The following is a 27,917-nucleotide window of genomic DNA, read 5'->3' on the forward strand; positions in this document are numbered from 1 at the left end:
TTACTGCGTCTGAAGGTGAACCCATTGAATCACTCTCCTCAGGGCATTCTTGAGCTCCTGGTTCCTCATGCTGTAGATGAGGGGGTTCACGGTTGGAGACACCACTGAGTACAGAACTGCCACCACCAGATCAAGGGATGGGGAGGAGATGGAATGGGGCTTCAGGTAGGCAAATGTGGCAGTGCTCAAAAACAGAGAGACCACGGCCAGGTGAGGGAGGCACGTGGAAAAGGCTTTGTGCCGTCCCTGCTCAGAGGGGATCCTCAGCACAGCCCTGAAGATCTGCACATAGGACACCACAATGAAAACAAAACACCCAAATGCTAAACAGGCACTAACCACAAGAAGCCCAACTTCCCTGAGGTAGGCATCTGAGCAGGAGAGCTTGAGGATCTGGGGGATTTCACAGAAGAACTGGTCCACAGCATTGCCGTGGCAGAGGGGTAGGGAAAATGTATTGGCCGTGTGCAGCAGAGCAGTGAGAAACCCACTGCCCCAGGCAGCTGCTGCCATGTGGGCACAAGCTCTGCTGCCCAGGAGGGTCCCGTAGTGCAGGGGTTTGCAGATGGCAACGTAGCGGTCGTAGGCCATGATGGTGAGAAGACAATACTTCCCTACAATAAAGAAGAGAAAGAAAAAGACCTGTGTAGCACACCCCAAGTAGGAGATGCTTCTGTTGTCCCAGAGGGAATTGGCCATGACTTTGGGGAGAGTGGTGGAGATGGATCCCAGGTCGAGGAGGGAGAGGTTGAGGAGGAAGAAGTACATGGGGGTGTGGAGGTGGTGGTCGCAGGCTATGGCAGTGATGATGAGGCCGTTTCCCAGGAGGGCAGCCAGGTAGATGCCCAGGAAGAGCCCGAAGTGCAAGAGCTGCAGCTCCCGTGTGTCTGCGAATGCCAGGAGGAGGAACTCTTTGATGGAGCTATGGTTGAACATTTGCTTCCTCTGGGTGTCATTACCTGTAGAGGAGGAGAAGGCAGTAGTGAGGTAGGCTGGACTGCTCCAAGCAAAAGATATTACAAGTCTCATTGCAACCCCACATTATGACTCTTTCTTTTTCTGGAAGACCTCTCTGCAGCTCTCTTACTTGAGCTCTGGCTTTTGCTGGCTGAGGGTGCCATTGGGAGCAAGGACTCTGCAATGGGCTCCCGAGGAGTCCTTCCTGCCGTGCAGCGAGAGGGAACTAGGAATGCAGGGGGATGTCCAATTAAATGCACTCATGATATATCAAAAAGCTTTTCAGCATTGTGGTTTGCAATTTGCCCAAGTGCAGAAGAGGGCTGAGGGGATTTGGGGTTGTTTCTCTTCTTCTAGTTGCAAGTGGAGTGGTTTGGGATGGAGGAAATCCCTGACATTTCTAAGGCACTCCAAGTGAAATCTTGTGGGTCCTGCGAGGCAAAGGGACTTTCCCCCACAGTGCTGAGAGAGGAGAGCTGCTCTGCCCATCAGTCCTGTTCTCAGCTGCCCTGTGCTGGCAGCTTGGAGCTGGAGGATGATCACCCCAGGTGTTCCTCTGAAAAGAAACAGGGTGCTGCTGAGAGCAAAGAAATCCAGGTTCACCAAGCAGATTGAGAGAGTCCTCACCTCTTCTCAGGGTACCTGAGGAGGATCTCATCTCTCCCCTTCCAAACAGGAACACACAGAGATCATTCCATCTGCCCACGTACAGCTGCCCAGAAGCATTTCTACAGCCTTAGCACTGAGGTGTCTTCTCCATGGGGATCCTTGCGAGCACAGAGATACTATGGGAGAGCTGTGCCCTTCTGGAGGGCACCCTGCAGCCCAGCAGGACACCCCAGGGAAACAGCTGAAGGTCCTGAGGTTGCCCGGAGGAGACTTGGGCACTTTGCTGCCATAGACACATCTGCATAGCAGGACCCAAAGGGTCGGTGTCCCAAGAGGAGATGAACCTGCCACCGCAGCCCCCACCCCCTTCCGCACCGAGAAGGCAAATCCAAGGGTGAGCAGAAGGGCAGCACAGGCAGGAGGGGTGGGCAGTGACATGCCACCATGCTGCTGCCAAGGGAGGAGGGACACACCAAGACTGCTGGACATCAGGGGTTTGTCCTTCTCTGGGCTCTGGCTGCTCCAGAGGCAATGCACGCCCGAGAGCCCATGGGCTTGAGGGCAGAGACTCTGCTGAGGCTGGGAAAGGAGACCAGGGAGGAGTTGCTCAGGGGAAGGTGTCTGCAGTGCAGGGACAGCAGGGAGGTGCCCACATCCCCCTCCCCAGCGTTTCGGGCAGCAGCTCCCTCTCACTCCCTGCCCGTGTCTCTGCTGCTTGGAGCTGCTCCTGCCAGGAGCCGTCACCTCCCTGTCCCCAGCCCAACTCCCTGTCAGTGCTCACAAACCCCATCCCTCCTGCTGTGTGCTCACCTCTGCCTGCAAACACCTCCCAGGGGCAGGGCACTGCCCAGGGGCCTCTCTGCCTCTGCAGGGGCTAAAGACCAGATCTCAGAAACCTGATGGGGCTGCGAAGGGCAAGTTGTTGCTGCTGCGTTGGCTGGAGGCAGCTGGGAACAGCGCTTTGAGGTGCTTCTCCCAGACTTACTTGTCTCTCAGGCTAAGAGTCTAGGAGTCGCAAAGCCTTCTTCTAAGCAGAAACAGGAAGTTTGATCTCCAGTGCCAACCCCAGACAACCAGACAAAGATTCAGGAAAGCCCTTCTCTTTCCAGGAGCCACTAACCTGATGGGCTTCTTGAGAAGTCCCCTTAGAAATGTCCCGAGGGAGAGCTGAAGCTCTCAGAAGCCCTGACCCATGCAGCACTCTCTCGACAGCAGAAGGACCGTACCCTGCCCTGCCATGCTGGGGCTTTCTCCTTCCACCCACAGCTTTCCCTTTCCCTTTCCCTTTCCCTTTCCCTTTCCCTTTCCCTTTCCCTTTCCCTTTCCCTTTCCCTTTCCCTTTCCCTTTCCCTGGCAGGCAGCAGAGTCCCTGCGCCAGCACACAGTCCCCGGGGGTGCAGGGACCCTGCTCGGAAGGACAGACCTGGACAACCCTGGTTGCACGCCCACCTTCACAGCCCTGCAGCCATCGTCAAGACAAGGGAGCTGTCTTGCCTTGTGCCTCTGATGGTGCAGCAGGGAAGCCCTGCTCTGGAGCACGTCCTCCTTTTCCTCCACACCTGAGAAAAGCAAGGAGAGCCATCCTGACAGATCCTATGAGAGGTGGCATGGGCCAGGTCTGGTACAGGCTTCCAGGCACTCATCTGCATTGCCCTGCAGCCAGAGACTTACCGTGTCAAGGGCTGGGAAGATTTCTTTCCCCGGTGAGCTCCCACACCAGAAGTCTTTCACCTTCTCTCGTTCCTCTTGTCTGCTCTCAGTGCCTGCAGGCAGTGCCCTCAGCCCTGCTGCGCTTTGCAGAGGAGCTGCTCCTGGGCAGAGCTGTCTCTCTGCAGTGCTGCCCGCTTGCCATGAGCTCCCTCCATCCCAGGAGCCCTGCCCAGCTCAGCAGCAGAGGACCAGCCCAAGGCAGCACTTTCTCTGCCCCCTCCCCGGCTCCCTCAGAGAATGTCCCTGGGGCTCCAGAGGAACCTGCTGTGAAAAAACCTGAAGTCATTACCGATATTTCTGCTCTGAGCTGGGGAAGAGACAGAGTTAGGTCAAAGAATCCCCTCTTCTTGTCCCACTATGGACAGAATACCCAGACACTCAAAGGGAGACATTTCCTGTCCCTCCTGTACCCATGGAAACCAGAGGTGACATCTGGGCTACCAGAGGGTGTGCAAGACATGTGCAGGTAACTCTGAGCTCTGATGGAGCGATTCAGAAGGACAGGGCGGCATCTTGGTTCATTGTTTGGAGGCTGGTGGGACTTTCCTTTGGCCAGCTGAAGTGACAGTAGATGCCCACATTTAGAATAATGAAGCCTGTCCCTGCTCAGTATGGCCAGGACAGCTTATAGAGGTATTCCTCTGAGCAAACGGAGTCATTGCCATTGGGAGAGCTAAGGCTCTCTCCCTTCTCCACCAGACCTTCATTGACAGTTATGGCAGGCTTAGGTGAGGAGCCATCAAGAGCTGACTCCATGTCGGAGAGAGCCACTCTCAGCTGCCCCAAAATGGACCAGCCACTGCCCAAAGCTGAGCCAATAAGCCGTTGCAGTGGCATCTCTGTGATAACCTCTTGCAGAAAGGATAAAACCCAGTGTGCAGCAGCTGTAAGAGAGAAAGAACCCTGGAGGCACCAAGGAGAGTGAAGAATGAGGTGGGGATGAGAGAGAGAGGCTGGGTGGGCACCTGGTGGCCAAAAGTCAACCCACCACCCCCTGACATTCACAGGACAGCACTGTGCAAATGCTGCTTTTGGTGTCTGGAGGTTCTTTGCATCGGCTTTTCAGCACAGCTGCCAGATGTGCCAAGAAACGTGATGCTCACCTGGATCTGAAAAGCTGTGTCATCCTTGTCAGCCTTGGCTCTCATAGCTAAGAAATGCTGGAGTCTCAGCTCCCAAGGGGAGTGAGGAAGGAGAGGAGCAGAGCGCAGATGCCAGGTCGCAGAGTGGCAGAGTTTGGCCCGTTCCGGGAACGTTCAGTGGGCAGTATCACTCAAGGGGAGCAGCATTCAGTGCAACGGCTTTTCAGGGGCAGCATCCTCTAAGCACATAAAGCGTCCATGCCGATAGTCCAGCAAACAAGTGGACGTCTCAGGACAGCAGCTTGGCTAAACAGGCACCTTGTCGGGATGCTCCATCGAAAAAGGGAAGCACGGAGGGTGTGGATAGAGGACCTCACTTCAAAGGAGGAATTTAGAAACAGGGAGGGCTTTAGGAAAGACAAGGCTCCTGTGGAGTTGATACTTGCTTGGATGTCCAAGGGCGTCAAGATGAGCTGTTAGTATTGAAGTTACAGTTCAAGGAGAATCAACAAAATTAATGTGTGGGCACTGCTGAATTTTGCCAGAGAAGATGCAGAACTGTCTGAGGTACTCTTTGTCCTCTTTGCCTCTGTCTTCACCAACAAGGTCTCCAAGGACTTTGTGCCTTGAAGCAGGACTCTGGAGGAGAAAGACCAGCAGTGGATGTGGACCAAGCCAGGGGTTACTTGATCAAGTATTAACAGTCCACAGAACTGGCAGGGCTGTATCCAAGGGTGTTGAGGGAGCCAGCTGATATCATAGTGAGGTCAGCCTGTGTTGTCTGTGTGGCACAGAGCGTGCCTTTGGATTTGGTTTCTGTGTATCTGAAAGAGAGGGTGACTGGATGAACCCAGGGCAGATCACGCTTGACTGTCCTCATTCCTTGCTAAGATGAAAGGACTGCATTTCTTGATACGGGAGCAGCAGCGGGGTTCATTTACCTGGAGTTCCTTAGGGCTTTCAACACCATTTCCCACCATATCCTTGTCTCCATGTTAGGACATTTCTGATTGCCCGATCCTCTATCAAAACAGCAATGTGAGCAATTGCATGACACTACAGGTGATGAAAGGGGGCACTTATTTCATGGATTTGCTGCCCAAGGAAGAAAATACCCCAGCAACCATCTCAGGAACTCCACAGAGAGTACAAAATAAGCAAAGGGCTGCATCACAGGAACCCCACACAGCCCTGATGACATCCTTTTCCTCAGCACACCTGCTAATCCTTTCCCCATTGGCCGTGATTTTCTTATTTTGGACCCTCCTGTGGTGGGTCGAGGATCGGGCATCTGCCCACATACCAAAACAGCTTGTGCCTTTCACTGTTGCCCAAGTAGAAAGGATTCAGCTGAAGCTGAGGGTGAGAATTCACTCATGGGCACCCAGGAATTTCAACTTTATTAACTTCCTGTCTTCTAAAAGCCTGAACAAGTGGTCAGAAGAGAAAGATGAAATGAGAGAGGATACTCACTGTTTTTTCAGTCCATACACAGCTGGATTTTGTCTTCATAGATAAGGTTTAATTCAGGTTATTTTTGCTACCAAGTGTGGTTTTTGAAAGTGTTCTGATATTGTGTGATTCCCTTTTTAGGTGCTAAAGACTGTCTAGAAAAGCACCGTCAAACATAAATAGCTGTACGGAGTGCTTTCCCTAATGTTGACAACATGAAGGGGAAGGGACAAAAGTTCCATTCAGGCTGGAAGTGGCCTTGCAAGATGTCTATAGACCAACATTGTGCTCAAAGCAGGGTCACACCAGGTTGCTCGTGGCTTTATCCAGATGTCTCTTTGAAACTTCCAGGGATGGAGGCAGTCTACACTCTCTTCAAAAGGTCTTCCCAGGTCTGATTTGCCTCATGTGTCAAAAATTTCTCCCTATATCGAGCCTGAGCCTCTCTTGTTGCCCATTGCCTCTTGTCCTTGTGCCTTGCACCGCGATGTCTTCTTGGAAACTGCACCGAGGCAGTGCAAGGCTGTTCCATCCTCCCCCAAAAGCCCTCCGTTCTCCAGTCTGAACAAGTCCAGCTCCCTCAGCCCCTCCTAACAGGGCAGGTGCTCTAGCCATGACCATCTTTCTGGCCCTCCACTGAACTGGCTCCAGTTGGCCAATGTCTCTCTGGCATTACAGTGCATCAAAACATGCTAAAGTGTTCTGGATGCGGTCTAACGTGTGCTGAGTAAAGGAAGATGATAATCACTGCCACTGACTGTGCTCCTGCTCATACAGCCCAGGGTGCTGTTGGCCTTTGCTGAACGGCTCATGGTTTGCCTACTGTAACCCAAAGACCACCACAGCCTTTCCTGCAGAGCTGCTTCCTATACCTCGGCAGTCACAGGCCTCTGGCTTTGCAGGGGCTCAGTCCACCTCACGAGCAGGACTTTGGATTTGTCCTGACTGCATATCGCGAGGTTACCTCTGTGCCTCCAGCCTGTCTAGGTCCCTTGGGACGGCAGCCCTGTCCCCCAGTGTAGTGTCTGCTCTCCTCAAAGCGCTCTGTCATCTAGAAATCATATGAAAAAATACTCTCTCATCTTCTCTGCATCATTAAAAAGGCATTAAATGGGACAGATTGCAGGACAGACACCTGCAGGACCCTGTTAGATAGACACATCCAGGCACAGTAGCACGCCTTGACCACACCCATCCAAGCCTGAAAGTCCAACTGTCTTTTTGACCATCTACCTGTTCATCTATGTAGACCATAATGACCTTACTGGGACACCAGAACAGCGTGGGGAATGATGCTGAAAGCCTTGCTGACTTTGAGGTAAGGGGCAAGCGCTGCTCTCCCCGCATCCACCAATCCTGTCCTTCCATCACAGAAAGCAAAAAAGATGGGCATGCACAGTCTACCATGGGTAAATCCAGTCACCTTCTCTTAATGCTCCCCAGAAATGGGATCCAAGTGCACGTGCTCTGGGGACAGCCTTTAGTTCCCCTGCTCATCCTTTGGGTCTTTTCCAGAAAGTACATGCAGCATTTGGGTGCTGCCGGTTGGCAGGGACTTCCCCCAGTCTCCATGTCCTTTCCAAGATGATGGAGAGTGGCCTCCCTGTGGCATCGGCCTGCGCTCTCAGCTCCCTGGGATGCTGCCCCTTCACTCCCACAGACTGGTAAGGATTGAGCTTCCTCAGGTAACTCCTGACTTAATCCAAATTCGCCAACAGTTGTTCTCCTCCAGAGTCCTGCTCCAGGTAGAAAAGCCTCAGAGACCTTTCTGGAGGAGACGAAGGCAAGAAGGACACAGAGAACTCAGATCTATCAACACCTGCTCTTACTAAATTCAGCAGTGGCCACTCATTCTCTTTGTTTCTTAACTGTTCCTGAAGCAGCAGCAGCAGCAGCTCCTTTTGGTGTCCCTGTAGCCCTTGCAAGGGTCTACACTGGGAAGCTTTAGCTTCCAGGAAACCATCCCTACTTCTAAATCCCTCCTTGAGTCCCAGCATCCACCTCTTGGATGCTTTCTTTTTTCTATGGAGCTTCTTCATGAGGTCCCTTTTTAGCCAAGTTTCTGTCCTGAGATACCCGGTTGTTTTCCTGTGTGTTAATGCGGACAGTTGTTTTGTGTGGAATGTGGTGTCCTGAAAGACCAGAAGTTCAGTGCAGCTCTGCTGCCCTTGAGTGCTGCTGCTGCTGCTGTGGGATTGCCCCCAAAAGTCCCCTGAGGAGGCTAAAATCGTCTCCTCTAGAGACCCAGCATCTCTACTTTGCTGCAGTCCTTTCTCATTCCCCTTGTGAGCTGAGATTTCATGGTCACTACAGCCCAGGCTCACACTCATTTTCACAGCCCTGATCAGCCCTCCCTCTGCAGGGACTGGATTCGGGTCAGCATCACCTTGGTTGGCCTACCTTGGACCTGTACAAAGAAGTTGTCCCAGGAGACCCAGAAGCCTGCTGGACAATATGCACCCTGCTGTGCACCCCTTCCAGTGAGCGCCAGAGTCATTCAAGTCCCCAGTAAGACCTGGCATCATTCATCTGGAGACTTCCTTGGGTTGCTTAATTAATGAAGGCGTAGTCCACTTCCTTACCCTGGTTGCAGGTTCTTCATCTCCCACCAGGATGCCACACTAAGTGGCCTGTCCTCTCACCCTCACCCACAAGGCTCACACAACCTGTTGCACATCCCGTAGAGGAGCACCATACGTATAACAAGCTCCTTCAGACGGAGGTCATCCCCCACCCCTTCTTCCCGGCCTGCCTCTCCTGAAAAGCCCATACGCACCATGGCAGCACCACTGTGAGCTGTCCCACCACCCCTCACCATTTACTCCATCAATGCCAAGAGTCTATAGTGGCACTTGGGACTCCAGCTCTCCAGCGGTCTGTGCCCCAGGCTGAGGCCACTGATGCACGTTTGGGCTGCAGCACCTCAGCCGTGGCACCAGGGAGAAGCTCAGACTTGTCACAGGCAAACCCAGGACCAAGTACCCAAGACCCATGCTTTGCATGAGACCAGAGACGTGCTGGAGGAGATGGCAGATGTCAGCGTGAAGGCATAGAAAGAGGCAAATCTTCTCTCCCCGAGGCCAGAGGCAAGCAGGGCTGGTCTCTGCTGTCCTGGCAGGAGAGGGCTTTGCTCTCCGTGGTGTCTCTGCAGCCCCTGAGAGCCTGTGGTGGAGGTGAAGCTGATCTCAAGGAAGGACAGATGCTGCTGAAAATGTCTTTGGGTGTGGACATCCTGTGATCCAGGAAAACTCTGAAAATCCTTGGGCGGTTCCTTGCTTGTATCATCAAGTGAGTGAATAAGAGGTCGTCTTTAAGAAGAACCAGCAGACTTTGGGAGCAGGCAAATGAGTGGAGATCCCAGTGGGATGTGCTTCCTGTGCATGAACTTCTGCATCAACTGGATGGAGCTGGGTCAGACCCCGTCTCATTGCAGTGGTGGGATTCAGTAGCTGGCCAACAGAAACTGATGCAATCGGACATGCCATCTGGAGTGTCTGTCTCACACCCACTCTGGACGCAGATGCCTTTCCTGTAGGTCCCGTGCGGTCCCTGCCAGCCACATGCACTTGTGCTGGAGGGCCCCGGCATCTCACATCATAGCACTGCAGGCCTGTGTTTGGCTGTTGAGTAGCTGCCCTGAATTGGCTTGGGCAACGTAGGGATGTCCATGAGACATCTGCCATTACAGTCAAAGGTGATCTAGTATCTACAGCTGATGCAGAAGATGGCTGATGGCTATGGCAAAGACTCCTTCTGGCCCCCTGACTACCTCAGTAGGCTGCCCTGGACGTAAGGAGTAGGGAAAAGTTCAGTTGTCCAAAATGTGGGCATCTGCTGTTGGCCAAAGGTATTCCCCTCTAAGCTCCAAGACCATGCCTCCAGATACTGCCCTGTCTCTATGAACGGCTCCATTGGAGCTTGCAGCTCCCTGCACATATCTTGGACCACGCCTGACACCTCAGATGTCACCAGGTGTTTGAGTCTGAACAGGTGACTCCTGGCCTCCATCTCCAGTAATTCCCATGGGAACTGAGACAAGCAGCTCCCAGGCAGCAGGTGCCTATTTGGTGCCCACCTGACCTGAGGCAAGAAGAATCCCACCTCCTGAGGCTTTGTGGGAGCCATAGGTGAGAGCTGAGTCCCCTTCCAGCCCCAGGACTGCAAACCAAGGATGAGATGCCTCAACTGAGTCAGCTGAGTCCCTTCCCTCAGCAGGGGTAAAGGAGAGCCCTCGCTGTCCCTACCTGGGTGTCCCGTCTAATGCCGACACAAGGAAAGGAGATTCTTATGCCCAACGCTTTTTTTTATTAGGAGGAAAGACTCTGCCGGAAAGTGTTTCTCCCCAGCTGTGGGAGGGAACATCAGTGATTCCTTCAGCCTGTTTCACAGCAGGTTCCTCTGGAGACCCAGGGACATTCTCTGAGGGAGCCGGGGAGGGGGCAGAGAAAGTGCTGCCTTGGGCTGGTCCTCTGCTGCTGAGCTGGGCTGGGCTCCTGGGATGGAGGGAGCTCATGGCAAGCGGGCAGCGCTGCAGAGAGACAGCTCTGCCCAGGAGCAGCCCCTCTGCAAAGCGCAGCAGGGCTGAGGGCACTGCCTGCAGGCACTGAGAGCAGACAAGAGGAGTGAGAGAAGGTGAAAGACTTCTGGTGTGGGAGCTCACCGGGGAAAGAAATCTTCCCAGCCCTTGACACGGTAAGTCTCTGGCTGCAGGGCAATGCAGACGAGTGCCTGGAAGTGTCTCCTAGACCTGGCCCATGCCACAACTGATAGGACCTGTCAGGATGGCTCTCCTGGCTTTTCTGGTGTGGAGGAGAAGGATCTGCTCCAGAGCAGGGCTTCCCTGCTGCATCCTCAGAGGGACAGGGCATGATGGGTCCCTCCTCCCAGCGATGGCTGCAGGGGTGCCAGGCTGGGTGTGGGGCTGCCCTGGGCTCCAGGCAGGGTCCTTGCAGCCCAAGGGGGCTCTGTGCCAGGACAGGGACTGTGCTGCCTGCGAGGAGCAGCACTCAGGTTTTCTGGGGAGCTCCCCACGGTGCTGTGGGGAGAAGGTCTGGGTGCAAGGAGCGACACCCGGCAGGGCATGACAGGGCAGGGTCCTTCTGCTGTTCAGAGGCTGCTGCATGGATCAGGGCCGCTCACAGCTCCAGATCCTCCCAGGGCTGGAGGGTCCAGGCAGGGGCTATCTGGAAACAAAGGTGCTTCCCTCAGGCTTCAATTTCATGCTTTGGGGGTGTGAAGGGAAACGGAGCTGCTCACATTTGAGAAGTGACTGAGATTCTTAACCATTACGTGGCATGATCAGAAGGTCTTCTAGGAACCTCAGAAAATGCCTTCGCCTACCCCTCAGCCTGCAGGCATCACCAGCATCACCTTGGCTGGCAACATCACGGTTCGTCTGACCTGCTCTTTACCCGTCGGAAGCAGGGAGATGTCTCTAGGCGGTGCGCTCCCGGGGAGAGTTTTCTGTAGGGCAACACTGAGTGCACCAACGGTGGGATGGGGTCTCTCAGAATTTCCTGTGAGGAAAACATTGTGGGGCAAAGCAGCAGGTTGAAAAGGACCAGGAAGCCGAGGGGTGGGCAGGGAAGAAGATGAAACTGAGAAGGCAATGTCATGGGAAGGAGAATTGGGAAAGTTCCCTGTCACCCCCTCCAGTGCAGACCCCTTCCTCTGAGCAAGCCCCCTTGCCTCCTGTCTGACCCAGCAAAGTCTCTGCCCTCGTGGCCGTGGGGCACAAGGCATCAGCTGCCCCCTCTGCAGCCAGAGCTCCAGCAGAGCAGCGGTGCCTCTCTCCAGCCCTGTGCCCATTTTTCTCTGCGCAGCACAGGGGCTGAGCGTGACTGCCTTGCAGCATCGCTGTCTGGGAGGCTGCCTGCACGGCTGGTGAAGGTGACGACTGTCTTAAGTGCCTTTCCTTCTGTTTGTGGTGCTGCTCCTCCTCTTCCCGCCTGTCTGTGCTGCTCCTGCTCCTGCTCGTGGGCTCTGTGGGGTTGGGGGAGTTTCAGACAGTGACCCTTGAAGCCCTGCTAGGCAGGGGTCTGCATGGGAGTGAGGTGCCCCAGCCCCCTTCGAACCCACGGGGGCAGATGCGTCCCCCAGAGCGACTCCGGGATCACTTCAGCACTTGTCTGAGCTGCTCCTTAGCCCCTGCACACACAGAGATTTCTCTGGCCGGTGCCCTGCTGCCAGGAGGGGTCTGTAGGGAAGAGCCGAGCACACAGCGGGTGGGATGAGAGCTGTGAGCACTGGCAGGGAGGAGACTTGGGGGCAGAGAAACGGGTCCCAGCAGGGACAGCTCCAGGCAGTGGTGACATGGGCAGGGAGTGAGAGGGAGCTGCTCCCAGAAATGCCACGGAGGGGGCATTTGGCATCTCCCTGCCATGCCCTGCAGTGCAGACACTTTCCCCAGAGCAACTCCCTGGTCTCCTCTCCCACCCAGCAGATATTCCCACCCTTAATGTCACAGGGACTTGATCATGCGTTTCCTTCCCAGCGGCCCAACCACCGAAGAGGAGAAACACTCAAGCGTCCAGCTGTGTCTCCCTCTCCTGACTCCCTTGGCAGGAGTACTTTGGCATTTTCCCCTCTTGTCCCTGCCGCCCTTGTTCTTCCCCGTTAATCGCTGGTGTGAGGGGCGAGGACTAGGGTGCAGCTCAGACACCAGTGCTGCATGTTGTCTCATGCAGATGGATCCATGGAGGAAAAGCATCCGCGTCCTCTCCTAATGTTTGGGGCTCTGGGCACTGCGGTGTATGGGGCCAGGAGTGAGCTTACTCTTCCTGCAGGACCCCTCATATTTATGACATTCAGGTATTTTCTTGGGGGGAATGGGTGGGAGTGGGTCCTGCTTGGCTGCAGGCTGCCCTCCAAAAGGGCCTAGCTCTCCCAGGGCATCTCTGTGTCACCTAGCAGTCCCATGGAGAAGACAGGCAGCTGCAATGAGCCCTCTGTGTCCCTGCCTAGGAGGGGAGAGCTGAGATCCTCCAGTGTCCAGTTTCTTCTCAGAGGAACATCTGGGTGCAATCGTCCTCCAGCTCAAAGAGGTGCCAGCGCAGGCCAGCCAAGACCAGGGCTGATGGACAGATCGACTCTCTTCACTCTGTATTGAGGAGCAGTTCCTTTGTCTCTCAGAACCCACAAGGTTTCCCCTGGAGCGCAGAAGAAATGCCAAGGGTTTATGCCTTTAAAAAATCCCTCGGGTGTGGATAGGCAAACAGAACAAAGTAAGCAAACGGAAATGCCCACAGCTCTACTCTGCAGTCGGGTGTACTGGGACCAACAATCAATTACGAGTGGACTTAACCTGATATCACCCTATGTTCCTGTTTAGCTCTTGCTGTAAGCGGGACAAAGTCCTCCAGAGCCCCCAGAAGAGCTCCCTGCTCCTATGGCACCCACAAGCAGCACCAACCTGAATGTAGCAAAGACACCTGCCAAAGGTCTTCCTGAAAGGGGTAAAGCACTTTGGGAGGTTTCTATGAGAAATGGAGTAGGTTAAGCTCTACTCTAACTCTTCACTGTCTTTTCCTCCATGCACAGACCTCTGTGAGCAGCAGCCGCAGATGGCCAACGGCAGCTCCATCACCCAGTTCCTCCTCCTGGCATTCGCAGACACATGGGAGCTGCAGCTCTTGCACTTCGGGCTCTTCCTGGGCATCTACCTGGCTGCCCTCCTGGGAAACGGCCTCATCATCACTGCCATAGCCTGTGACCACCACCTCCACACCCCCATGTACTTCTTCCTCCTCAACCTCTCCCTCCTCGACCTGGGATCCATCTCCACCACTCTCCCCAAAGCCATGGCCAATTCCCTCTGGGACACCAGGGCAATTTCCTATGCAGGATGTGCTGCACAGCTCTTTCTGTTTCTTTTTTTCATTTCAGCAGAGTATTCTCTTCTCACTGTCATGGCCTACGACCGCTACGTTGCCATCTGCAAACCCCTGCACTACGGGACCCTCCTGGGCAGCAGAGCTTGTGCCCACATGGCAGCAGCTGCCTGGGGCAGTGGGTTTCTCTATGCTCTGCTGCACACGGCCAATACATTTTCCCTACCCCTCTGCCACGGCAATGCTGTGGACCAGTTCTTCTGTGAAATCCCCCAGATCCTCAAGCTCTCCTGCTCAGATGCCTACCTCAGGGAAGTTGGGCTTCTTGTGGTTAGTGTCTGTTTAGGATTTGGGTGTTTTGTTTTCATTGTGGTGTCCTATGTGCAGATCTTCAGGGCTGTGCTGAGGATCCCCTCTGAGCAGGGACGGCACAAAGTCTTTTCCACGTGCCTCCCTCACCTGGCTGTGGTCTCCTTGTTTATCAGCACTGCCATGTTTGCCTACCTGAAGCCCCCCTCCATCTCCTCCCCATCTCTGGACCTGGTGGTGGCTGTTCTGTACTCAGCGGTGCCTCCAGCCATGAACCCCCTCATCTACAGCATGAGGAACAATGAGATCAAGTATGCCCTCAGGAAACTAATGACTGGATGCTTTCCAGAAACAATAAACTGCCTGTTTACTTCTTCAGAATATTCATAATATATCTCATTACAGGCCCAGCCAGTCTTCTGGAAGTTTTTTTAATGATCATTTTGGTCTTGGGGGAAGGGGGTTTGTGGGGGGGCGTGTGAAGTTTGGGTTATTTGTTTCTTTGTGTTACTTATCTGAATGCTTTCCACAAAGAAATGTCTTTATTTGACCCATTTCTAATTCACAATCTATCCAGCTTTTGTGTGACCTGGAGGCTGTGCAAATGAGGAGTCATACCCTCTGGGTGTTTAAACAAAATAAAGTGCCCTGCATTGACTCTTTTTTCTGAGGTCCTTCCTCCAAGATCTGCTCTGCAGCTGAAGGGAGCCTGTGTGCAGAGGGGAAGAAGAAAAGAGCGTCAGCACAGCCGCACTGCCAGGGAGCACCAGCACTTGGTCTTTCCCAAGCTTTTCTCCTTCCATTTCCATGCTCTCCTGAGCCCTTTTTTGGTGGAAGGCCTGGGTGCTCATGAAGCTTGGTTACAGTCGTGCTGTGTGGCGGTCCTGTGACCGCAGGCAGGGAGAGGCAACGGGCACTTCTGATACAGAGCTGGCCTCCATAGCAGCATTTCCATCATACAAGGGGGTCTTTTCAGGGCAGTGCCCGAAGGCTTAGGTGTTCAGAAGCTGGTCTCAAGAACATGCCCAAAGAATAGACTCTGCAGAGAGGCTTGTTGCTTTGCTTGTTTCTCTGTGGGCTCCGTAGGATGAGATCAAGGTCCCAGTGTGGTCTGCTAGGGACTGAGGTCTGGTACCGGTGTTGCTTGTTGGTGGCCAACACCCATGCGGATGGGGAATGGTTCCCAACTCACCTGCCTGGGGCTCTACAGCAGTTCACAGGGCTGCTGGCAAGTGAATGTTTTTCTGGAGGGACTCAGGAGCTGCCAGAAGAGCACAGGGGATCTGCAGGGACAGCGTGTGCCGGGGAGTCAGCGGTGGATGGAGCCCCACTGAGCGTGAGCCTGTCCAAGGTGGAGACCAGAGGTAAAGTGCCAAATCTGGGTGTGAACAGGAAAGTCCGAGCTCTGCAACGCGGGGGACACAACGGGCACAAGGAAAGCAGTCTGGTGAGTGATGCGTTATCACCCTCAGTGAAATGTCATAGGCTGGATGCATTGCAGCACCAAAATGCATCTCATGGCCTTGGAAGTGAGGCAGGGTACCTCTGCGCACCCTCCATGGCCTCAGAAGAACTTGTGTGGGAGGCAGTCAATGGCAGTGACAGCCCTGAGCTAGGTCTGCCACGCAGCCCGACCGGCACCGGCCCTGCAGAGTCAGCCTGTGGCGCCGGGCACCGCAGCCCACGCGCTCTGCAGAGCAGCACCACCAGCTCAGGGGCTGCGGGGAGCATGAGGAGAGGGTGCGGGAATGGCCGGCCAGGCCAACACAGACATGCTCACCTGGGGAAAGGCTCTGTGGGGAAATGGAATGTCCTGGGAGAAGAGCAGGGCACCACGTGTGTGCAAGGCAAGAGAAATCCTTCGACCGGGCAGGCTGCCCTATCCTTAGGGCCGCAGGAGCTGCCTGAGGAGCCGCAGGGCCAGGACTCTGTGCTGTCCTGGGGAGTGGGACTGGCACGGGGGGCTGCAGGCTGTCTGGGGTGGGGATCTTGTCAGCATGCCAGCCAGAGACACAGTCATCGACCTCCATTTCCTGCTGTGGGGCCAGTCCCAACCTGGGCTGCTGTGCTGGGCTGTGCTGGGGCAAGGGCAGGCAGATGGGGAGAGCTGGGGAGGGGCTGGGATGGGAAGTGCCAGGGAGAGGAAAACACCAGTGATCAGCTACAGTGCGTGAGTGCGGAGGTTGGGGGCACAGGGCAGTGTCCTTGCACAGCCAGGCCTCCTGAGAGAGAGAAGGAGGACCGGCAGAGCAGAGTCTGCTCTGGGCCCTTATTCGCTGGACATGCCGGGGAAGTTGCCCCAGGGCAGCCATCACAGAGCAGCCAATAACAAGCACCATTTCCAGCACTGGCCTCTCAGCCCAGCTCAGAGAGGCTGTTCTTCCCTCCCCAGAGGGACATTGAATGACAAGGTCAGAAGTCCAAGTTTGCATGCTTCAGATGAGACATAAGCATGCACAGTGTGTGCGTGTGGGGAGATGAACCCAAGTGAGCACAAATGCCATCAGCTATTCCAATGGCCTCACCATCACCACCATAGCCTGCAACCAGTGCCTTCAGACCCCCATGTACTTCTTCCTCCTCGGCCTGGGCTCTGTCTCCACTGCTCTTCCATCATGGCATCATCGATCCATGGCCAATTACCTCTGAGACAAGAGTGCAATTTCTTTCTTGGGATGCGCTGCTCAAATATTTTGGTTTCTCTTTTTAGTTGTAGCGGTGTTTTCTTCTCACTGTCATGGCCTATGACCGCTACATTGCCATCTGCAAACCCCTGCACTACGGGACCCTCCTGGGCAGCAGAGCTTGTGCCCACATGGCAGCAGCTGCCTGGGGCAGTGGGTTTCTCTATGCCAGTGTGCACACTGCCAATACATTTTTAATACCTCTCTGCCAAGGATATACCCTGGACCAGTTCTTCTGTGAAATCCCCCAGATCCTCAAGCTCTCCTGCTCAGATGCCTACCTCAGGGAAGCTGGCCTTCTTGTGGTTAGTGGTTTTCTTGTTTGGGGATGTTTTGTTTTCATTGTGGTGTCCTATGTGCAGATCTTCAGGGCCGTGCTGAGGATCCCCTCTGAGCAGGGATGGCACAAAGCCTTTTCCACGTGCCTCCCTCACCAGGCCGTGGTCTCCCTGTTTATCAACACTATGATGATGGCCTACCTGCAGCCCCATTCCATCTCCTCCCCATTCCTGTATCTGGCGATGGCAGTTCTGTTCATGGTTCTACATCCAACAGTGAACCCCCTCATCTACAGCATGAGGAACCTGGAGCTCAAGGATGCCCTGAGGAAACTGATTAGATGGTATTTAACAGCCAGAGACTGTGTACCTTCCTCTGCAAATCACTCCCAATATATACCTTGACAGTCTAAGCCTGTCTTTCCTTCTCTTCGTTTATTCTTTTTTATTTTCTCTTTTTTTCCTTTTCCACTTTTGATGATGCTGTCTGCAAAGAAATGTCTTTATTCATCCCCTCCATCCTAGGTATCCACCTGTCTTGTGTGACCCACAGTGTCTGTGTAAATGAGGAGCCAGACTCTCTCTGCATTTAAGCAAAATAAATTAACCAGCAGCATCTTTTTGTCTGAAGTCAACCCTTAGGGGGGCAGGAATGAATGAGAAATCAAAGCACTTTTGTGCCGGGGTTTAATCCCAAGCAGCAACCAAGCCCTACACAGCTGTTCGCTCACTCCAACCACGGCAGCATGGGGGAGAAAATCATAAGGGTAAAAGTGCAAAGACTTGTGGGTTGAGATAAAGACAGTTTAATAGGTAAAAGTCGTGCATGCAAGCAAAGTAAAATAAGGAACTCCTTCACCATTTCCCATCAGCAGGCAGGTGTTCAGCCATCTGCAGGAAAGCAGAGCTCCATCACGTGTAAGGGTTACTTGGGAAGACAAATGCCATCACTCTGAACGTCCCCTTCTACCTTTTAAAGTAAAGTGTTAATTCCAGGCATTCACAGGAAAACGAGGACTCTGCGATCACAGGAGAGGCAGCGGGAGCCCCGCTGGCACAGGGAAGGGAGACTGGAGAGCTGTTAGCTGAGGAGCTCCAGCGCCAGGATTGCCATGCTGTCCTGGAGAGTGGGGCTGGTGGGGGCAGAGAAGGGGGCAAATGCAGTCAGCATGGAGGGTCACCTACAGTAGGAACAGAGGAGAGACAGAGGGTGAGTGGCCTCTGTTTCCTCATGCCCTTGCGGCCAGGTCAAGCCCTGGGACCGATGGGGAGCCGGAACCCCCTGCTCTGCCCCCCAGGACCTGCTGTGCCCTTCAGAGGGGCTGGGGCTGTGGGCTGAGTGCCCAGAGCTCTGCAGCACCCTGCCGTGGGCACTGCCGTGGGCCAGCCCAGACTTGGCCACTGTACTGGGAAGAGGCGAGGAGAATTAGGGATTGCTGGGGAGGGGTTGGGCTGGGTCGAAATGTGCCCAGGAGAGAACAAACACAGCGTAGAGCTAAGCTGTGTGAGTGTGCAGGGTGGGGGCACGCGGCAGGGTGCAGATCACGGTGCAGAGCCAAGGGTCATGGTGAAGGAAGCAAGGAGCAAAGGTGCAGAAGAGAGGGGCCCAGTCTGTGCCTTTTTCCCTGGACGCCCTAGGGACGCTGCCCCGGCAGGGCAATTTTCCCTGGCTGCCCCACACACTGGCCATTTCCATCTCTGGCCATACACCTCAGTCCTGAGGAGGGACCTTTGCTGCATGGCCGCCTCTGTCCTCCTCCGGGCCTTCATGATACCCAACTCCACTGCCATTATTAATAAAAAGAAAACGAGTTTCCTACTGACACTCATTACAATCCAAGTCCCATAGCTCTTGCCACAGCTGGTCTCTCAGCCAAGCCCATTCTCAGGCAGGTCCAGCTAGATCAGGGGTTCATGGTCTTGTCTCAAGAGATATTGAAAAAAATCCATTGTTTGAGATCCCACCAACTGGCCTGGGTCTTTCTTCTAGTGTTTGACTCCGAGGGAGTTCTCAAAAAAAACCCCAACTCTTTCCACTTTTCCTTGTCCATGATGGTCTCCAGGCCCCAACCATCCTTCTTGCCTTTGCAGGACTTGCTCCAATCTGTCAAGGTCTTTCTTGTGCTGGGGAGCTGCAAACTGGACACAGCACTCCTGATGTGGTGGTTCTGCAGTGGCTTAGCCTTGGCCAGCAGCCAGACACCCACTCAGATGCTCATTCACAGCCCCAACTCAAAAAGACAAAGGGAGACAATAAGATAGATTAGCTCACAGGTCAAGATAAAGACCGGAAGATCACTTACTAATTACTGTCATTGGCAAAGAAGAGCTGACTTGGGGAAAATCAATTTAATTTATTGTTAATTAAAACAGACTTTTGATATGACAAAAATATGAAAGACCATTCCCCCTTCATTCCCAATTCTTCTACCTGCCCCAACCCTGAGAGGTGAAGGGGGATGGTGAATGAGGGGTTACAGTCAGCACAGAACCTCTCTGCCACTCCTTCTTCGTCACACTTTTTCACAGAGATGTGATGTCAATGGAAGAAGAGCCGAGGTGGGGATGGACACCTCCCAGGGCTTTTGTGGTAGGTGGAGATAGAACATATTTAGGAGAGACCAGCAGGGAAGATGAGAAGTGGGGGATGCCCTGTGTGATGTCAGGGCAGCTCAGATAAATGGACATTCTCTATGGAACACGCAACAGGTTAAATGGAGGCGTGGGGGGGGGTGTGCGTCAGCTTCTAAATGGGCCATCCAGTCTTCTGCTCACCTGGATGGGGTACTCCCAAAAGAGGAAGAACTGGTCAGGGCTGTGAAGACCAGTGTCAGCCTGGTCTGCAGTGACCATGTGGTCTCCCACATCCCCAGGGACGAGGGGAAGGAGATTAGCAGAGCACAGGCCCTGCACATGAGGGAATGAGACTTTGGCCTCCTGCGGGCACTGGCAGGTGGGATGCCACGGGGGCAGTGTCAGGGCCCTGAGAGCATCCATCGGCCTTCATGGCCCTGACCAGCATAACCTGCAGCCTCCACCTGCATCCCTGTCCATGGGCCCAGGAGCCCATTGAAGCCCACTTTCAGCCCCAGCTTGATCTGCACTGCAGGTGTATGGGTCTCCAGTCACAGCCATAGACACAGCCTGGGCTGTCCATGGACCTTGTCGATTCAGACTTGCAGAGTCACTTCCTAGCTGGATTCTTTGTGGGGTGTACAATGAAATGACACCATCACCCTCCAGCTGCCACACCACAGCTGATTCATGGAGGCCTAGGGCCTTTCTGCTGCCTTTCTTCTCATCACTTGGTCAGGTTTTGGCAGGAGAGCAAGGAAAAGCAGGTGAGGAAAAGCAGGGTGCCAACGATTGAAAGCAGAGAGCAGAGCCTTCACATGTGAAATGATCTAAAGGCTATACCAGTTCAAAAGTGTTTTCTTCAGCTCCTTCCTATGAGGCATTGAATCTGTAGCAGGAACGTGGAAGCTCTGAGATGCCTCCATATCCCTCTCTTTGAGCAATGAGGTTGATAGTACCCAAGTCAGAGGCTTTCTTTCAATTCTGTTTATAGTCTAAAGCACTCCATGGTCTGGAGATATGCCAGGGAACTTGCATAAGGAACCCACTCCTTGGAAAAGAAGGTGCATGTTCCCAGGAATCTCAGGAGGCATGGCCTACCGATAGCGGTGTTCAGGGAGCTGGTGAGATGCCTCGTCTCCAGTTCTGTGATGGTGACCTGGTTTGTGTGTAAATTCTCTCTGTGGATGCTGACATTTCCTGAACAACCCGGTCTGATCTCAGAGCTGGCCCTGCTTTGAGCTGGGCATTGCACTTGAGACCTCCAGAGCTCCCTTCCACCCTGAATTATCCTATGATGTAGAGAGCCTCACCTCCAGCTTAATCTCTTCCTGTACAGCACGTGCCAAGGAACAAGCTCTTGGAAGGCTTCGCAGGAAGAGACTGCTGGGGGACTCTAGTCCATCCTCCACGTAGCTGTGACTTTGCAGAGCTGAAACCTGAAGAGCTCCAAAGGTGGAGGTCACAGCAGTGCTCCTTCTAGTCCATGTTATTTTTTCTAAGGCTCAGCCCAAAACTCCCAAGAGGCACTTTGTGGCTGTTTCCTCTGTCAGTTCATTGGCCACTGCAGAAGAGAGCTCGGCTCCCTCATCTCTCAAGGTAGGTAGGTGCAGGCTCTTATGAGGTTGCCCAATGCCTTCCCTTCAGCCAGCTAGAGAGGCCCAGTTCCCTCAGACTCTCCTACAGCTCAGGCTTTAGGCTCCTCACTCCATTTTGGCAGACCTCCCCCGGACACTCTCCATTTTCTCCATTTTCCTTTTGGAATGCAAAGCCCACTGGCTCCTACGGCAGCCATCATGACTCACAGGCCCTTCTCCTCCAGGCACTCCTTAGCCTGCGTGGTCACTGCCCATGCTGCTGCACGGAGTTGTTCTGCAGCTTTTCCTTCTAAATCTTCAAGTTTCGGCTGGCCAAATCCCCAGGTGTGTCAAGGTCCCTCTGGAATGAACCTCCAACATTGAAAGTACCTGTGCTGATGTTCATCCTGAGCCATGGTGCCTCTAACAAGGTGATAACTCAGGTAGCTACAGGACACTACAGATGAGAAAAAGAGTACTAGTGTAGTGTAGTTGCTAATCAAGGCAGAAAGCAACGTTTAACCACCTCAGAAACACCAAATAAGGGTTCAAACGGAGCACGTGCAGGGCCTGTGAGGAAATGGATAAAAGGGGTTGTCTTTTTGCATGGGAGGGGATAAGGAGTAGGACTGGAGATGTGGGAAGGGAGTGACAAGGGAATGAATGGTGAAGCAAAGGAAATGGTCAGGACAGTTTGGGGATACCTGTCAAGCAGGCCTGCACCTGAGCAGCAGTGCCTGGAGCAAGGCATGACAGCTGCAGCTGCTCTGACTAAACTAAGAACCTGACTTACTTCCATGGTCACAGGGAACCTGAGAACATTCCCTGCTGTCATCAAATGCAGACCTTGAGGACAAGAAACTGCTGCATCTTTTTGGTTTCGACTTTCTTAAATGGGATTTCAGGAGGTGTCTGTTCTGGCCTTCTGCTCGCAGCAGAATCAGATGTGGAGTCAGGCCACATTGCTCGAGGCTTTATCCATTGGGGGATGGAAAACACCCAAGGGCAGAGACAGCACAACGTCTGTGTGAAACCTGTTCCAATGCTTGGATGTCCTCATGGAGAAAAAGATTTTCCTTATCCCTGTGCTGAACCTTCCTTATTTCATCATCTAACTATTGTCTATTATACAATGACCCTTTCTAAAGTCATCTTTTCAGCAGACTGTCTAGACAAAGGCCCTTTCCATTGCGCTCCAGTTTTCTCCTCTCCCTGCTCTTTGTTCACTCACATTCCTGTCACCCACCCAAAGCTGCTGCTTTGACATCAGGGAATTAAAAGCTTGCCCTGTCATTAAGTAGTCTAATTGTCTCTTTAGCCAACTCTTTAGTTATGTTTATATCTATATATCTATATCACCTATCTATCTATATATCTACTGACCTACCTACCTGTCTAAAATATTTCTCATAAGATTATCCCTTGTAGAAAGGCAACATCATTAGAGGCAGCTTGTAGTAAGCATATGGTGCAGAGTGTGTTTTATTGTCGATGAAACTTTATCATGCTTGACTTCTGTGCTTGCAAATTAGATGAAAAATATACGTGCAGCCATTTCTCTAAGGAAAGCAAGTGCGGGTTGGTACAAAGGAGCTGTAACATCCAGCTGCAGAATTCAGTGGAGAAGTCTGATGTAAGGGAAAGTCCCTGGTGGCCAATGAGAGAAATGGTGGGGCTGGGGAGCTGAGGTGAAGGCTGTCCATACTGTGTCAGACCTCAAGGGAGTGCTTTTCCTCCTGTCCAGACGTCCTTAGGAGAGACCCTGGAGCAAGATCTACTGGGGAATGCTGCCATCACCTCTTCTCTAAACTGAAAAGTAGTAAAATACACCCTTGGAAATAAAACCTCCTCTTTGTTAGAAGTTCTTTGAAATCTTTCTCCACAACTACACTGGGAAACAGCTCCAATTATCTGTACAACTCTTGAAGACTTGAAGAAAATCACAGGGGGAGAGATGGCTCGTTAAGACTTGCTTTATTTTAATGAGTCCCATGGTGTATTTGGTGCTGAGTAACAAACCTCAGGTACTGAGAGGAGATTGCACAAACCTCTCAAAGACTCAGTGTAAAAAGAAAAAACCCAAAGTACCTTGAAGCATTGAGTCCCACTGAGCACCATGACCAGCAAAGGCTCCCCGAGGACTCGTTAGAAGGGATAATTGGAGGCCATGATTGCAGGCAGGCAAAGGTAATGTACAGGCAGCTGAGATGCAGAGGAAGCCCTGCTTTTGTTTGATGAAGCAGAAGGGCCAAGGCCTGAGCCCCAGCCCCTGGGAAGGCAGATCCTGTCCTTCACGCCTTGCTCAGGGCTCTTCCTGGGGCAGTGGGATGTGGGGGGTGTCATGCTGAGTGAAGGACAACGGGATGGCAGTTCCCAGCCTTACTGGGGGTGTGCAAGGAGGCAACGAGGCCCCCCCAGTGCCTTAGGACAACATGTCTCCTCACAGGCCTTGGTGGCAGAGACGATTGCCAAGGGGACACGGACTTGGGTTCTCTTGGCGACTTCCAGCCTTGCCAGCGCCCTTTGCCATCTCCACCACACGTTGTCCTACGCTGTCCCACAGCTGCTTCTTTTCCCTGCACACTGTAGACACCCATCTCACTTCCTCACCTTGCTCTCACCCTGGCAGGTCCATACATTCACGGACGTCTGTCCACCCTCACGCTCTGTTCCTTGAAACACAAAGAGATGGACTGATCTCATACTCCTTCTGGATGACTTCTTGTACCACAGCACTACCCTTGGAGTGACAGTTCTTCCTCCTCATGTCCAGTCTCCACCTTCCACGCTGCACTGTGTGGCAGCGTTTCTCTCTCCTGTTGTTTCCTACCTCCAAGGAAAGCTCCACCATCTGAGAAACAACCCTTCAGGCAGGCATCCCAACCCACCAGTCTTCTTGAGGCCTTTCACCTGAACAGACAGAAGTAACCTCACCATGATCTCCCAAGGCTGCTAGCCTTTCAGCTTCTCAGATGATAGACACGACCAAGCCCTGTGCCTGCTGCTGTCCCATCATGTTCTCAGGCAGAACAGACATGACCACCAAGATATAAGCCCCCTTCCTGGAGGGAGCCTAGATCCTTCTTCAGATGGGATCTCACAGACAATGTGCCAACCAGGTGCCTTCTGCTGGCCTGTCAGAGATGCTGGCAGATGTGAGCTTTAAAGCACATATCCCAGCCATGGGCCAAGGTCTGGCCTATCAGCTATTTCAGAATGAAGTGACCTCAGAGTCCCTTTCTCAGCCACATTCCTGCTGCTGGCCTATCACCTCCAGAGGCAGAACTGACCTCACCTCCCCATTTGCTTCCTACTGGATTATGAGGTACTTATACACAATTGACCACATCATACCATACCCAACCATCACCCTCTTTGTGGCCCAGTACCTGAGCAGGTAAAAGTAAGCTGCTTTCATCAAATTTATCCAGTAGATTTCCTACCAACAATTTGAGTGGAGAAATGTTCCTCAGAGGAACTGCTGTATTTCTACTGCTGCATTTTCTATCTCTACTTCGGCCTCTTTGTTTTGTCTTCTTCCTCTGTCGATTCTGTCTCCAAAAGCTCTCCAAGGGAGAGACTCATGGAATCATCAAATAACTCAGGTTGGAAGAGAGCCCTGAAGTTCCTCTTGTCCGGCTATCCTGCTCAAGGCAGGGTTAACCTGATGAGGTCGCTCAGAGGCTCTGCCCAGTTTGGCATCATCCACAAAGGAGCTGAAAATGCCCTCTGTCACATTGTACAGGGAGTTAATAAAGACATTCAACAGGGTTGGCCCAATCCGACTATAGGGAGACTATGGAGACCATGTCAAAGCCCTTGCTAAGGTCTAGGTACGAAACATGCCCTTCTTGCCCCTACCCATATGGGTTTGGCAGTCCCTTCCTTCTCCTTCAAGTGCCTGTAAATCCCTGCAGGTGTATTTGGCCCATCACCTTCTGAGGGACTAAGGTGAGGTTGACCAGCCTGTAATTCTCCCAGTCCTCCTCCTTGCCCTTCTTGAAGAAATGTTTGATGTCTGCCTTTTCTGAGGATCCCAAAACCTCTCTGATTGCTCTGACACGTTTGAGGGCACAATCCAGAAAGGGTGATGCGAGCAGACAGGAGTATTTGCAATGAGCCTGTCCAAGGCGGCTGAGAGGAATCTCAAGGGGAAGTTGGGGGTTGTTCCCGCAGTCACAAATAGAAACGTCAAGGCCCTGTGAGATGTCCGCACCTGAGTTGGCCTCATTGACTCCTCATATACACAGGGGTCTTCAGAGCCACGAGTCCTTCCCTTGCAGACACAGAGGCAGTGCATCACAGCAGTCACAGTGTCTCTCTGGCCTCTTGTTGCCACTCCGGGAGGAGGCTGGGAGGCACCTCAGCCCTGCAGTGTGTCGCCCTGCCCTGCACTCATCTGAGATGCCCCACGGCATGAGGAATGGACACCGGGACTTAGGTCCAAGGAGGCCCATCCCAGTGCTGCATTCAGGTGGTTTCCCAGGGGAAGTTACTCTCCCAGTGAAGTGACCTCAAGACACTGTCTGTCCCACAAGCCTTCATGGCACCTCTGAGGAACAGCTGATGGCATTCATGCTCACTCAGGTTCATCTCCCCACATGCACATGATGTGCATGCTTCTATCTCGTCTGTAAAACGTAGACGTGGACTTCTGACCTAGTCATGCAGTGTCCTCCTTCTGAACAGGAGGGACAAACGACCTCTCTGAGCTGGAGTGAGAAGCCAGTGTTGGGAATGGTGGTTGCAAGGGGCTGGCCTGTGATGATTGCCCTGGGGCACTTTCCTTGGGGTGTCCAGTGACCACAGGCACAGACTAGACCCTGCTCTGCTGGTCCTTCAAGGCTATCCCAGGAGGACTGGCTGTGCGAGGACACTGCTGCGTTCCCCCACCCTGCACATTCAAACACTTGGTCTGTTCACTGGTGTTTTCCTCACCAGGGGACTTTCTTGAGCTTGTTCTTGACAGCCACTTTGAAGGAAGACCTACGCCTTCAGGCACTGCCTCAGGAGGTCCCCTTGTCTGACGGAAACACTGTTATGGGGGCAAACTTTGTCATAGTAGTGCCCATTGCCTGTCCCTGCCTATGATCACAGGACTGCCACGCAGCAGGACTCTGACCAAGCTGCCAGTGCTCTCAGGCCTTGCACCAAAACAAGAGCTCAGAAAGAGAGTGTGGAAGTGAAAAGAGAGCAGCTCAGGAAAGACCAAGCGCTGGTGCTGCTTGGCAGTGCTCCTGTGCTGGGACTCTTTTCCCCTCCACCTGTGCACACAGGCACTGCCCTGCAGCTCCAGAAAGGTCTCTCAGGAAGGATCTCAAACAAACCAGTCACTGCAGGGTCCTTTGATTTCTTTAAATGTACAGACAGTCTTGCTTCTCATTAACACACTCTCTGGATCACACAGGAAAGGTAGATCCTGATGCAGAAGAGGGATGAATAATGACATTGCTTTGTGGACCACATTGTCATCAGTAAAACAAAAGAAAAAATGAAATTCCCCCCCCAAAACAACAGCAACAGAAACTTCAGAAGACAGGTTGGGGCTGCAATGAGTTATATTATGAGTGATATGCAGATGATGATGAACAGTTTATTGCTTCTGAAAATCATCCAGTCCTCAGTTTCCACAGTGCATCCTTGAGCTCCTGGTTCTTCATGCTGTAGATGAGAGGATTCATGGCTGGAGGCACCACCGAGTACAGAACTGACACCACCAGATCCAGGGTTGTGGAGGAGACAGACAGGGGCTTCAGGTAGACAAACATGCCAGTGCTGATAAACAGGGAGACCACGGCCAGGTGAGGGAGGCACGTGGAAAAGGCTTTGTGCCGTCCCTGCTCAGAGGGGATCCTCAGCACGGCCCTGAAGATCTGCACATAGGACACCACAATGAAAACAAAACACCCAAAGGCTAAACAGACACTAACCACAATTAGCCCAGCTTCCCTGAGGTAGGCATCTGAGCAGGAGAGCTTGAGGATCTGGGGGATTTCACAGAAGAACTGGTCCACAGCATTGCCGTGGCAGAGGCGTAGGGAAAATGTATTGGCCGTGTGCAGCAGAGCAGTGAGAAACCCACTGCCCCAGGCAGCTGCTGCCATGTGGGCACAAGCTCTGCTGCCCAGGAGGGTCCCGTAGTGCAGGGGTTTGCAGATGGCAATGTAGCGGTCATAGGCCATGACAGTGAGAAGACAATACTCCCCTATAATAAAGAAGAGAAAGAAAAAGAGCTGGGCAGCACATCCTGCGTAGGAGATGTCCCTGGTGTCCCAGAGGGAATTGGCCGTGGCTTTGGGGAAAGTGGTGGAGATGGATGCCAGGTCAAGGAGGGAGAGGTTGAGGAGGAAGAAGTACATGGGGGTGTGGAGGTGGTGGTCACAGGCTATGGCAGTGATGATGAGGCCGTTTCCCAGGAGCGCAGCCAGGTAGATGCCCAGGAAGAGCCCGAAGTGCAAGAGCTGCAGCTCCCGTGTGTCTGCGAATGCCAGGAGGAGGAACTGGGTGATGGAGCTGTCATTGGACATTTGTTCACTCTGGGCTTGGGGGGCTGTTGAAAGACAGCAAGACATTGACAAGTTAGGGCAGACGACTTTAAGCCTGTCCTATGCTCTTTCCCTAAGATTCCCTTCAAATTTACTTCTCTTTCCTGTCAGGGGGGGAACTTTATTTAAATCATCTTTATGAGCTCACCTTTGTGCTGCTGAGTGAGGGCACTTTCTCTGAAGGGGCAGAAATCCTCATCTTTCACCTTGCTCTCAGCCTGGACACTGGTGAGCCCTGAGGGACAAAAGGGCTCCCTGATCCCTAATGCAGAGTCAGGAGAGCTGGTCTGACTATGAGTGACCTGATGGTC

General features: G+C 53.1%; 3 protein-coding genes across 3 annotated transcripts; 1 reads left to right on the forward strand and 2 right to left on the reverse strand.

Moving 5' to 3' along the window:
- LOC129200580 (olfactory receptor 14A16-like) lies at window positions 1-936 on the reverse strand. Its single transcript, XM_054811897.1, has one exon. The coding sequence runs from the start codon at window positions 934-936 to the stop codon at window positions 1-3; it is 936 nt and encodes a 311-aa protein (XP_054667872.1).
- Window positions 937-13,372: 12,436 nt separating this feature from the next.
- On the forward strand, window positions 13,373-17,190 carry LOC129200576 (olfactory receptor 14C36-like). Its single transcript, XM_054811893.1, has 2 exons — window positions 13,373-14,280; window positions 17,166-17,190. Exons 1-2 carry the CDS (start codon window positions 13,373-13,375, stop codon window positions 17,188-17,190), a joined length of 933 nt encoding a protein of 310 aa, XP_054667868.1.
- A 9,510-nt stretch (window positions 17,191-26,700) lies between these two features.
- Window positions 26,701-27,420, reverse strand: LOC129200574 (olfactory receptor 14A16-like; the record flags this gene model as incomplete). Its single annotated transcript, XM_054811891.1, has 1 exon — window positions 26,701-27,420. A coding segment is annotated over one exon (720 nt), but the record flags the coding sequence as incomplete, so codon positions are not given.
- Window positions 27,421-27,917: the final 497 nt, after the last annotated feature.

The sequence above is a fragment of the Grus americana genome, unplaced genomic scaffold (genome assembly GCF_028858705.1).
Source record: "Grus americana isolate bGruAme1 unplaced genomic scaffold, bGruAme1.mat scaffold_324, whole genome shotgun sequence".
NCBI classification, from domain to species: domain Eukaryota; kingdom Metazoa; phylum Chordata; class Aves; order Gruiformes; family Gruidae; genus Grus; species Grus americana.